This window comes from Bubalus bubalis, chromosome 15 (genome assembly GCF_019923935.1).
Source record: "Bubalus bubalis isolate 160015118507 breed Murrah chromosome 15, NDDB_SH_1, whole genome shotgun sequence".
NCBI classification, from domain to species: Eukaryota; Metazoa; Chordata; class Mammalia; order Artiodactyla; family Bovidae; genus Bubalus; species Bubalus bubalis.
In genome coordinates, this window is record NC_059171.1 from 72189150 (window position 1) to 72202816 (window position 13667).

The 13667-nt window shown below is 43.3% G+C and overlaps 1 protein-coding gene across 3 annotated transcripts in view; it reads right to left on the reverse strand.

Annotated features, from left to right (window-relative positions):
- The window catches only part of ADCY8 (adenylate cyclase 8), a 230417-nt gene that overhangs the window by 120561 nt on the left and 96189 nt on the right, over nucleotides 1-13667 (reverse strand). For all 3 annotated transcript variants that reach the window (XM_025265512.2, XM_025265515.2, XM_025265513.2), the window contains exon 5: nucleotides 9377-9504. In XM_025265512.2, the coding sequence (XP_025121297.1) occupies nucleotides 9377-9504 (128 nt within the window). The remainder of the gene's footprint in view (nucleotides 1-9376; nucleotides 9505-13667) is intronic.

The following is a 13667-nucleotide window of genomic DNA, read 5'->3' on the forward strand; positions in this document are numbered from 1 at the left end:
GATAGAAAGAGCAAAAAAGAAGTTCAAGAGAGAGAAAGGAGAAGGAAGAGATGCCCAGAGGCATGCAGTGGGCTTGGGCACTCCTGCCTCTTAAGGGAAGAAAATTAAATCCTGATTTTCATTCCTCATCCTGCCATGCTGCTTGGCAGGACAACCCCACCACAAGGATTAAGACCTTTGCTCCAATTAACCGCTGGGGACAAGCCAGTTTCTGCTTGACATTCTGGTGTCATTCCATGTCTTTTTAGCAACTGCACTGAAAAGATCAGGCTCTGCAGTTTTCATTAAGTTTCATCAAGGGAGCCTTTGCAGGATATTGCATATTACAGAGCCCACCTTCAGCTCTAGTGTCTTATAAGCTATCAAGCCTTCCTGGAAATAGAGCCAGAGTGTGTGAAGAAGTGCCACCTGGAGCCACTTTTCAATCTACTTAATGGAACTATTATCTAAGCCTATTTTAATTAATTTAATTTTATGAAAAGACATCCATGAGATGCTATTAAATGCTTCATTAGAAATAAAGCTACATTCAATCACCATTTTTTTTTTTTTTGCCATTCACCCAGCTAATATCATGTTTCTAAAATCAACTATTTTTTCTAATGGAATACATTTACTAAGAGGTTTGATGAAGGTTTACAATCTTCTCTTCCCTCTTAGTGTCAGTTCTGATAATTTATTAAGGATGTATATGAGCCTTCCTAGGCTATCCTTTGACCCTTTGGGTATCAGTAGCAGATTGCAGTCATCAGAAAGAACTCCAGAAATCTAGAGATGAGATTAATCATGTTGTCATGGTTAAGACCAATGGTTTTGAGGGCAGATGGTTCTAGATTGGTGCTCTTGTTCAGCTACTGACCAGCTCTGTGGTTGTGGGCAATTACACGAACTCTATAAGCTCCAGTTTCCTCATGGGTGAAGTAGGAGCCTAATTCCAGAGGTGAGTCAGGATGCACCCACACAGTTGTACTGGTTGTTTATGGTTAACAACCACTCCGATGGACTTCCTGGCCAATTCTGATTAGTCCATGTTGTAGCCATACTAGTGAGAGAGTCAGTTCCTAGGTAGGTTGATAGGAAGTCCGGGTCTCCAAGGGGGAGAGTGGGGCGGGGCGGGGTGGGGAGGGGGGGAGGGGAAGGGGGCGGGGTCTGGGGCTCTCAAAGAGGAGATAGGGGTCTGGAATTCTCAAGGAGGTGGAAAGGACAAACGCCCTTTCCCCCCTACATTCCTTAGTCACCTAGGGCTTCCCTTAGAGCTCAGTCGGTAAAGAATCTGCCTGCAATGCAGGAGACCCAGGTTCAATTCCTGGGTTGGGGAGATCCCCTGGAGAAGGAAATGGCAACCTACTCCAGTATTCATGCCTGGAGAATCCCATGGACAGAGGAGCCTGGCAGGTTATAGTCCATGGGGTTTCGAGAGTTGGACAAGACTTAGCAACTAAACTACTACTACTAGTCACCTAAAACTTTTTTTTCTTTAAGCCTGGAGCTGATGATTACACAACAAACAACTCAGTTTAAACTCCTTACTAAGGATTACATGGGGACTTCCCTGGTGGCTCAGATGGTAAAGCGACTGCCTACAATGCGGGAGACCCAGGTTCAATCCCTGGGTTGGGAAGATCTCCTGGAGAAGGAAATGACAGCCCACTCCAGTCATCTTGCCTGGAAAATCCCATGGATGGTGGAACCTGGTAGGCTACAGTCCATGGGGTCGCAAAGAGTCAGACACGACTGAGCAACTTCACTTCACTTTCAAGGATTAGGTAACAACACTGTATCCTCCTTGAGGACAGTTTCTCCTTCCTGAATACCTTCTGACTAATCCTGATATCTTAGACTGTATATTATGGGAGTGGGTCTGGTAAAATGTTTCTATTGATAAGTTCTAAAAGAGGCTTACTCCTTGGAAGGAAAGTTATGACCAACCTAGATAGCATATTAAAAAGCAGAGATATTAGTTTGCCAACAAAGGTCCGTCTAGTCAAGGCTATGGTTTTTCCAGTGGTCATGTATGGATGTGAGAGTTGGATTGTGAAGAAAGCTAAGTGCCGAAGAATTGATGCTTTTGAAGTGTGGTGTTGGAGAAGACTCTTGAGAGTCCCTTGGACTGCAAGGAGATCCAAGCAGTCCTCCTAAAGGAGATCAGTCCTGGGTGTTCATTGGAAGGACTGATGCTGAGGCTGAAATTCCAATACTTTGTCCACCTCATGTGAAGAGTTGACTCATTGGAAAAGACCCTGATGCTGGGAGGGATTGGGGGCAGGAGGAGAAGGGGACGACAGAGGATGAGATGGCTGGATGGCATCACCAACTTGATGCACATGAGTTTGGGTGAACTCCAGGAGTTGGTGATGGACAGAGAGGCCTGGTGTGCTGCGATTCATGGGGTTGCAGAGTTGGACATGACTGAGCGACTGAACTGAACTGAATCCTGCTATCTTAAAATGTAAATTGTGGGAGTGGGTCTGGTTAAACTTTCACAACCTTGAAACATTCTTTTGATTTATTGTAATAACTAACTAAAAAAGTATATAATTCTCTTGTTTAGACTAGTGAGGGGGGCACTCTCCATTCCCTCTTCTGATGTCTGTGTCAGAAGGTTTCTCTGTCCCTTTTTATACGTTAATAAAACTCTGCAACACAAAAGCTCTTGAGTGATCAAGCCTGATCCTTGGTCCCGAAGCTAAATCTTTTTCGGAGATCACAGTATCACTAGTTGTTCAATATTTTGCTCTCAGCCCTGCCTAACTCCTAGAATTGCTATATGGACTAAATGAGTGAAGACATGTAAAACACTTAGTTCATGGCATAGAGTAGGTGTTCATTAAACCTTATTGTTATTTTTATTATTATTTTATTAGACTGGAACCCCTAAAAAATGAATAGATTTCTGTAACTTAACTGAGTCCAATTTCCCAGTGTCCAAACTCAGCCCTGATTGTAAGATTCTATTAAAAAAAAAAAAACATTTTCTGGTGACACATGCATGCTATGTATTTAAATTTTCAAAAGAACACTCTGAGTTAGGGCTCTTATCATTGCCATTTCACAGAAGAGGTCATGTAGGCTCTGAGAAGTGAAGAAGCAGGAACCACATTATGTCTTCTGCCTGCAGTTCAGGATCAAGTGTGTTCCCTACAAGTCATCTCATGGTGCCACCGTCCCTCTTCCAGGGAGCCATTGCTGTGAGCCATCCAGCAACAAACTCTAAAAGGTGGTGTGTGCGTGCGTAGTCACGTAAATGTGCCCGACTCTTTGTGAGCCCTTGGACTGTAGCCCGCCAGGCTCCTCTGCCCATGGGGATTCTCCAGGCAAGAATACTGGAGTGGGTTGTCACGCCCTTCTCCAGGGGATCTTCCCAACCCAGGGATCGAACTCAGGTCTCCCGCATTGCTGGCAGATTCTTTACCGTCTGAGCCACCAGGGAAGCCTAGAACCCTGTCCAAATGCTTAGAGTATTATCAATTGACAAGGGAAGTTTACTGTAATGATAAAAATTTGATTTAAACTTCTAGGTCACATATGGTGTCTTGAGGGACTCTTGGGGTCTTAGCTTTGGAGGATTATAACCCTTCCCTATTTCACTACTGCTCTATTTAAGGTCTTTACTCCTCTTTCCTGTACTGTTATAAAAATATCTCCCAACCAGTTTCCTTCCCCTTGGCCTCTGTTTTCTCTCATCCAGAGTCAACTGGAGAGAGTTACCCATCTCCATGGTTACCCTCCTCAAGCGCCGATCGGAACATGACACTTCCCCTCTTCAAGTGTCAGAGACTTCCCATCTCCTGAGGGATAAAACCTGGTGTATCTCAAAAGGTCACCAACTATCTGTGTACTAACTCCACAGACTGAATTTAGAATTATAGTGACTGTGAAGCCTGCTTCAAATCCTTCACACACACACACACACACACATACACATACATATGCACAAACATACCCATGAACACATATGCATAGACATAGAAGTGCACACACACTCATGCATATTCACATATCTCACAAAGATACATACACACCATACGTATACACATACATACACACATATACACACCACATATACATATACAGCACACATGTACATATATACAATACATATGAAAGAAAGTGAAGTTGCTTAGTCATGTCCAACTCTTTGCAACCCATGGACTGTAGTCTACCAGGCTCCTCCATCCATGGAATTTTCCAGTCAAGAGTACTGGAGTGGGTTGCATACATAAGCATATATACACATGCACACACATATGCACACATGTGGTTTCTGCCATTCTTAACTACCAGAGTAACCTTCTTCATAGCCTTGTGTTTTCTTAAAGGTACTTAAAGTTTACTTGGCTGCACTGGGTCTTAGTGGTGCTACCCAGGCTTAGTTGCCCCAAGACATGTGGTATCCTCCCGGACCAGGGATCAAACCCACGTCCCACGAATTGCAAGGTGGATTCTTTATCACTGGGCCACCAGGGAAGACCCATGACTTTTGTTTTTAGGAAAAAAACTTTGGATCTCAGTGAAAAAGACCACTGTGGAGATATGTAGATGGGGAAACCATTCCCTTGTGCTTTTACTTCTGACAGTCTTGACTGTTTCCTTGGGAAGCCTTCCGGTGTTCTGAGTAGAAGCTCATCCCAGCTTTCCAGATTCCAGCTCTCTGTTCCCACTAGTGTGTGATGGAAGGAGAATCCCTGTAACATATTTGGATTGATCAGTGAATAAAGGTTCAGGGCCATTTTGAGCGTTGGTTTGCCATTTGTGCAGGAGTTATAAATCTCACCCAAACATGGACATGACTGAAGCTGCTGGGGTCCGGATGCCATCTCACCATCAGAGCACCAGCCCCTCATTGTCAGTCTGTACTCTGGGGACTGGTGTTGGGATTCCGACTTCTTGAGGGAATGCCAAAAAGGGGGACAAAGAGAAACCCTGACAAGGCGGGGGCAGTACCTCAATAGGGATCCATCTCTGATGACAAATATACAGGGTGGCCATCAAGCCTGGGGACACCAGTCAATAAATGGCTTATCGACATTATAGCATATGCAAATAATGTTAAGTATGGTTCCAGACTTGATGGCTTCTTTGGAGTTTTCCAGTTGGAACAAGTGCCTTTGGGGCTGAATACAAAGTTGCATTATGTCTAAGTGGTGGTTGGTTAAGATTTTTGACTTTTTGGTAAAGCTATAGAACTGAGCGACTTCACTTTCACTTTTTACTTTCATGCATCGGAGAAGGAAATGGCAACCCACTCCAGTGTTCTTGCCTGGAGAATCCCAGGGATGGGGGAGCCTGGTGGGCTGCCGTGTATGGGGTCACACAGAGTCGGACACGACTGAAGCGACTTAGCAGCAGCAGTATAGAACTGGAATTGTCTTCTCCACGCATGGAGGTGCAAATATTGTCTGCTGGTCATTCCTCAGAGTGCAATACTTGACAGGGGTGGAAACTCTACAAGTCTGAGCCAATTGTAACTCAGTTTTGCCTAATTCTAGAGCTTGTGTTTATTTCTCTGCACCATGCTTTGTTGGTAACCGGAAGAATTCATGCTGGACCTCAAGTCACCTACATTATAATCAAGGAGTTGTTTGAGTATTAATAGACTCTGACTCATGCAGTTAAAAAACATCTTCCTGAATTGTCTTGTTCTAAAGGAAGTAAAAGCTGTACTTAGTAAACTAACAAGAGAAAGTCCTTGAATCGCTTCAACCCCTCCAAATCTCAGTGTCCCACTCCAAAGCTTCAGAAAGGACACTTTAAATTGGTTAAAATGGTCAGGAGGGATAAGATCCTCTCCAGAAAGATAAATGGTAATGTTCTGAGAATCTTAAAGCATTTTGAAAATCAGTGTTCATTTCTTCTGCAATGTCATTTCTGCAGCATATCTTCTGCTGAAGTTCAAGTTAGAAACTCCAAAAAAAGCCTGTGAATGAATGGATAAAGAGAATATTCTTTCTTTCTTTTTTTCCTTCCCCCTCCTTTCTTTCCTTTCATCCCTCCTTTCTTTCTCCCTTTCTCTCTCTCTCTACACAGACACACAGAAACACTGGAATATTATTCAGGTTTAAAAATGAAGAAAATCTTGCCATTTGCAATAACATGGATGAATGTGGAGGGTATTATACTCAGTGAAATAAGCCAGAAAGAGAAAGACAAGTACATTTATATGTGGACTGTTTTTTTTTGTTTGTTTGTTTGTTTGTTTTTAAAAAGCCATACCAATAGACACAGAGTAGAAAGGTGGTTGTCAGGAGTTAGGGATGAGGTAGAGAACAGGGTAAATGTTGTAAAAATACTCATTATAAGATGACTAGGTTCTGAGGTTCTAATGTAAATGTGACGACTATAGTTAACGATACTTATTGTATATTTGAAATTTGCTGAGAGTAGGTCTTAAGCATTCTCATAAAAAAAGACTACTATGTGAAGTGATGGATGTGTTCATTAACTTCATTGTGATCACCATTTAAAAATGTTTAGGTAGGTCTTCCCTGGCGCTCCAGTAGTTGAGAGTCTGCCTGCCAGTGCAGGGTACACGGGTTAGAGCCTTGGTTTGGGAACCAAGATCCCACATGCTGTGGAGCACGTACCACAACTACTGTAGCTTGCCTGCCCTGCAGCCCAGCCTCCTCAGTAAGAGAAGCCGCCACAATGAGAAGCCAGCGCACAAAAACCAGAGAAAGCCCATGCGCAGCAGTGAAGAGCCCACGAGCCTCAACACAGACTCAGTGGCTCTTAATTTTATTGATCAATTTAATCTTAACACAAATTTAAAGAAAGAGAGAAAGACAGAAACTCAGTGGAAGGTTTGCTACTTAAACTTGATTTTGATAAGTCATGGTTGATAATTCATAAACTTGCAGAGGCCTCAGAGCTGGTCTAGTCCAACTTCCTCATTTCATAGACAACCAATCCAAGGAACATCGCTACTGGGCAGCCATAGACAAGAGAAGGACCCCGGAGAGACCCGTTCAATACTGTATTTCCAGGGACTTAGCACAGTATCTGACACATGGTAGAACTGAACAAATTATTTGTTGACTGACCTACCGACTGACAGACAGAGTAGAGTTCATAGACCTTATCAGCTGCAGAGCTGGTATGAGACACTGGGTCTTCTGGGTTTCAGGCCCACTGCCTCCCTTGAAACCAGTCAACACATTATTACAATTCAACCTAGTTTTCAGGGCAAGACTCTCAAGCATCTGGATTAATAGCTGAGAAGCATCTGTAGCCTTTCCTATCTATGAAAGGCTGATCAAAGGAAACCCTGGTGGGAAGTGGTGGACTCCTTTCTCTATCCCTTTTGGAAGAAACATCTCCAGTCTCTCTCCATCAGCCTACCTGGTCTTAGGGTTCGTGAAGGTGGGGTTTTTCATTATATATGCATGTGTGCTAAATTGCTTCAGTTGTGTTCAACTCTTTGTGACCCTTTGGATTGTAGACCACCAGGCTCCTCTATCCATGGGATTATGCAGGTAAGAATACTGGCATGGGCTGCCATTTCTTCCTCTAGATCTTCTCCACCCAGGATCAAACCCACATCTCCTACATTGGCTGGCAGATTCCTTACTACTGAGCCCAGGGAAGCCCTCTCACCGTACACCTCATGGCAAAGCACCTCACTGCTTTGACCAGGCCCTGGTCATGGGTTGGTTCCAGAGGTGGGAACCTGAAGGCCTGCCCAGGGGGCACACCTGCCCACCCAGAGTGTGATGTCGGTCTCAGTCTTGAAATGACCAGGGTTGCTTCAGTGGGACAGGATCGTATTTAGGAAAAGTGCTTCTATGCCCTCTTCTTAATTATGGGACTTCCCAGCCTTTCCCAATGTCAATAGTCTCTGCCTGAAACCTGAATAAAGTCAGGGATCTGTCAGCAAGTAGAAAGGTCAAGCACAAGGTGTTGGTCACGGCCAGGTTCTATTTTAATAGAGAGGGAGCCTCCAACTCCTGAGGCTCCTCCTGCCTGCACCTGGTCTTGGGAACAAGCAGGCAAGCTGAGCCTACAGTGGAGGGTGTGCATGGGGGTGCAGATTGCTGTCTTTGCTGACTTTAATCTAGACTAACACTCCCAAGCATCACATGCATACCAGGTAGATGATATGACCAAGGTGTGAGTTCACAAGGAGAGCCTTCCAGTCTGTTTTCAACAACTCTCTTCTTCTCTTAATAGACGAGGCACAAGCCATGGAGATTTCTGCCCATGGGTCCTCTCTTTACTGCCTTTGCTGTGGTTGTGGGAGGATGTGATGCTTGGAGGATCTGCAAACATTTTGGAACCTCGAAGGGAGCTTTGACAACATTGAGCTTTTATCACACAGCCACAGACAGTCTAGTTCTAAAGTCCTTGACCTCAATAACTCATCCCCCTTTGATTAAACCTCTATTTGTCAGATATACTGACCAAAGCCAAGAGTACTTGTCACACACCCATGAAGACACCCCTGGCTGCCCTTCCTGTTGACCTTAGGATAAAATGAAAGTGAAAGTTACTCAGTCGTGTCCGATTCTTTGTTAATTCTCCAGGCCACAATACTGGTGTGGGTAGCCGGTCCCTTCTACAAGGGACCTTCCCAACCCAGGGATCGAACCTAGGTCTTCAGCATTGCAGGCGAGTTCCTCACCAGCTGAACCACCAGAGAAGCCCAACAATACTGGAGTGGTAACTTATGCCTTCTCCAGTGGATCTTCCCAACCCAGGAAAGGAACCGGGTTCTCCTGCATTGCAGGCAGATTCTTTACCAGCTGAGCTACTGCGGCCCCTTAACATGATTGAGAAGGCTCTGCAGGTTCTGGCTGATCCCAGGGTGCAGCCTGCCTGTCACCACATTCCAGCCGAGACCTCACCAACTGCCATGGCAGCACATCCCAAACTCTGCACATGGCCATCTATCCTCCAAGCTCTCCATTCCACCTCCAGGATCTAATGTCTTACTTTTCAGGAAACAGCTTAGACATCTGTACACTGTAAAGTCTTCTCCAGCACCCCAGATTGCACAAACTGTTGGTTTTCTATCGTCCCCAACCACCCTGGTTTGATTCATCTCAGAGCATATTGTACTGTGTTGAAATTGTCTATGCATTATCTCTCCCTGAAGGTAAGCATTACATTCATCATGTTCCTTGCTGTATCCCCAGAAGAACATTAGTTATACCAATTTGTTGAACAAATAATGAAAGGGAAGTATAACTAGAACACAATGAAACTAGCAGGTTTATTGGTTTTATGGGAGAACTAACAGGCATAAATCTTCTTGAAATAAGTCAAAGAGCTCCACCTTGCAACATACACATGACTGAGCGCAAAGGATAGATAGGGTGCTTTTGGTCTTTTTCATCAAGCTCACCAAAGGCCTGGGATTAGGGAGAAGATCTCAAGTTACCTGATAGTTTTGATCATGCTGAGGCCCATTTCAACACAGCAGTGGGCGTGGTCCTGGCGGGGCTCAGGAAGTCCTGAAACGCAGTAGTAGCAGTCCCCCAGGATTTTAATACGAAGGCAGTGATGCTCCTGAAAGGCATAATGTGGGAAAGGGTTGAGTCAGCAGACAGGTAAGTGCTTCCGAAAGGCTTGGGAAAGAGGGGAGCTGGGTCAAAAGGTCTGCACCTTGGGATGAGGGGTCCTACTTTTGTAGGGGATGTTTGAAGGAATCAGGGGCAGAATGGAGTCATGGAAAAATGGTGGATTTTGAGCCTGACAGATACACAGTCATATCCTGGCTCTAATCTTAATACCTACTGTGTGGAAGGACCTGGCAGAGTGGGCATTCAACATGGGTATTCAGTGTTCCCCTACGAGTCCTGCTCCCACATGATTTGGTAGTTTTTTTTTCTTTTTTTTGTTAGCTCAAAACAAGCACTTAAATATATAAATTACTTAAGAGATACCAGCTATTTCAACTCTATATAAAGTTCCTTCCCAGCTAGGGTACTGGCACCTTAATAAGAGGGGCTGACTATGTCTAATATATTTCCATTCATTTATTAATTCATATGCTTGTTCATTGATAAAATCATCAGTTGAGCACCATCTATCACAAAGTAACCATTGTCCCTGACACAAAGGTGATTAATAATAGATCCCCCAGAGGAGGGCATGGCAACGCACTCCAGTATTCTTGCCTGGAGAATCCCATGGACAGAGGAGCCTGGTGGGCTATAGTCCATGGGGTCGCAAAGAGTCAGACATGACTTAGCAACTAAAGAACAACAACAAAATGCATCATATACTAAACGGAATGAATCTCACAAGAACCTTGAGGTAGGTACAATTTTTATCCTCATCACTTCACCAGTGAGAAGCAGGACACAGCTGTTTGGTGGATTCACATTCTTGAAGATATGATTCTTACAAAGTTTCAAAGAGCAACAAGCATCTAGGAAACGGTGCATCCTTTCATACTGAATCAGAATAGGCTGGATCTTGCAGATTTTACAGGAAAGAGAACCTGGGACAATATAGCACTGGGGCAAAGAATGCTGGCAGAGGAGCTCCACTGCTAGAGATCAAATCCTAGACACCCCCCTCCCCACCTCACCTTTGCTGTGTATCTCTAGGTAAATTACGTAACCTCTGAGCCTCTGTTGCCTCATCTATAAAAAGACGATAAGGAAGACTAGGACCTCAGGGATGTCCCTGGTCATTGCGTGGTTGAGACTCTGCACTTCCAGTGCAAGGGGCGTGGGTTCAATCCCTGGTTGGGGAACTAAGATTCCACAGGCCATGTGGTCAACAAGTTTAAAAACAAATAAAATAAAATTGGGTCTTTAGGAAAAAAAATAGGACCTCACTGTGTGACTGTAAAGATGAAGGAAGATGATGTGCATGAAGGCTTAGTATAAGATCGAGCAGATACAGCACTAAAAACACTGCCCGTCTCTGTGCTGCTCCTCTGTCCATGGGATTCTCCAGGCAAGAATACTGGAGTGGGTTGCCATGCCCTCCTCCGGGGGATCTTCCCGACCCAGGGATCAAACCCAAGTTTCCTGCTTTGGCAGACAGATTCTTTACCACTGAGCCACCAGGGAATTCACTGCCCGTCTCTGTGCTGGGGGCTAGGACTCCTGTCCTAGTTCTTTCACATTCTATCTGCCACCACGGCAGAGTCCCTCTAGATCTCCCTGGGCTAGATGTCTGGGACTCAGTGACCTGTGAGGTGTTCTCTAGATTTGAAGCCCTAGGAGCCTATGAGTCTGTGGCTTTGTGGGTGAGCAGCTCTCCTTGGGAAACCAGAGTCCAAGGGCAGGAGGAGGGGAATTGCAGACACAGAGGGGCCTGCTGAGATGCCAGAAGCACACCGATGCCCTGGTACTGCAGGCTACAAAGCACCATGCTGGCTTCCTAAGCTGAAGAGGGGTTGGGACATCATGTTTGAGTAACGAGTGAAATCACTCACCCAATAAAAATACAAATACCAGACAGGGAAAAGAGAATCAGAACTGGCTCTGGCGTTTCCCTCTCTGCATCAGATCTCCAGGGTCTTGCCAACCTTCCCAAACAGGCACAGATGTGATCTTCAGAATGCTGATAGCAGGCATAGCATCCCATAGTTATTTTTAGGAGCATGTAGCTTCTATCTATTGGCAGCTTCAGTGCCACTAAATTTGCAAGACAGCACAAAGGGAAGCTCAAGACCTTCACTTGTTTCTTCTAACACACTCTAGACTGTAATGGCCAGAATAGAACTAGATACTGGTCACTGGTTCTGGCAGTTTCTAGATTTGTGGAGTCCATGGGACAGTTACATAATATATATATATATAATATATATATATATAATATATATATATATATAAACAACCAGAGGGCCCAAGGGACTGCACCAAGGTTCAATTTTGTGTTTTGCCAAGGAAGTATGAAAAATGTCCATCAACATACAAAAATAACAACCCAACTATCCCACTATTCCCATCACTTTATAAAATAAAAGGCATTTTTAGCTCACTTCACTCTGTATAATAGGTTCTAGGTTCATCCACCTCATCAGAACTAACTCAAATGCATTCATCTTTATGGCTGAGTAATACTCCATTGTGTATATGTACCACAACTCCTTTATCCATTCATCTGTCAGTGGACATCTAGGTGGCTTCCATGTCCAGCTATTGTAAATAGTGCTGCATTGAACAATGGGATACGTGTATCTTTTTCAACCCTGGTTTCCTCAGGGTATATGCTTAGGAGTGGGATTGCTGGGTCATATGGTGGTTTTATCCCTAGTCTTTTAAGGAGTCTCCATACTGTCTTCCATAGTGACTGTATCAATTTACATTCCCACCAACAGTGCAAGAGTGTTCCCTTTTCTCCACACCCTCTCTAGCATTTACTGTTTGTAGACTTTTTGATGATAGCCATTCTGAGTGGTGTCAGGTGATATCTCATTGTGGTTTTGATTTGCATTTCTCTAATAATGAGTGATGCTTAGCATCTTTTCATGTGTTTGTTAGCCATCTGTATGTCTTTTTTGGAGAAATGTTTGTTTAGGTCTTTCCCCCACTTTGTGATTGGGCTGTTTGTTTTTCTAGCATTGAGTTGTATGAGCTGCTTGAATATTTTGGAAATTAATCCTTTGTCAGTTGTTTCATTTGCTATTATTTTCTCATTCTGAGGGTTCTTTTCACCTTGCTTATAGTTTCCTTTGCTGTGCAAAAGCTTTTAAGTTTAATCAGGTCCCACTTGTTTACTTTTGTTTTCATTTCCATTACTGTATGAGGTGGGTCGTAGAGGATCTTGCTATGAAGTGAGTCAGAAAGAGAAAGATAAATATCGTATTCTAATGCACAAATATGGAATATAGAAAAGTGGTACTGAAGAATTTATTTACAGGGCAGCAATGGAGAAACAAACAGAGAGAATAGACTTATGGACATGGGGAGAGGGGAGGAGAGGGTGAGATGTAAGAAAAGAGTAACATGGAAACTTACTTTACCATATGTAAAATAGATAGCCAACAAGAATTTGCTGTATGACTCAGGAAACTCAAACAGGGGCTCTGTACCAACCTAGAGGGGTGGGATGGGGAGGGAGATGGAGGGAGGTTCAAAAGGGAGGGGATATATGTTTATCTATGGCTGATTCACATTGAGGTTTGATAGAAAACAAGGCAATTATCCTTCAATAAATAAATAAATAAATAAAAATAAATAAATAAAATTGTGAAGGTCATCAAAAAGAAGGAATGAGAAGCTGTCATATCCTCAAGGAGTCTAAAGGAGACATGAGAATTAATATAGTATCCTGGTTAAAAACTGAGGCAATATGAATGAAGAATGGACTGTCATTAATAGTAATCTATCAAATTTGTTCATTAATCTCAACGAGTGTATCATACTAGTGTAAGATTTTCATAATAGGGGAAACTTGCATGTAGGACATATTGGAACTCTGTACTATTTCACAATTTTTTTCTATAAAGATAAAACTGTTTTAAAATAAAAACTACATTCAACTTTTTTAAGAAAAAAAAGGAAAAGGCATCTTTAATACTGAAAAAGTAAAAAGACACATGCTTGGAATAAAGAAAATCTTTTGGCACTAAATGAAATTAACAATAAAAACTCACATATGTAGATATACATGCAATTGCTGTGCATATATATACTGTATATATTGCTATATATGTGTGTGTGTGTGTGTGTGTGTGTGGTATACATATAGATATGCACACTACAGAA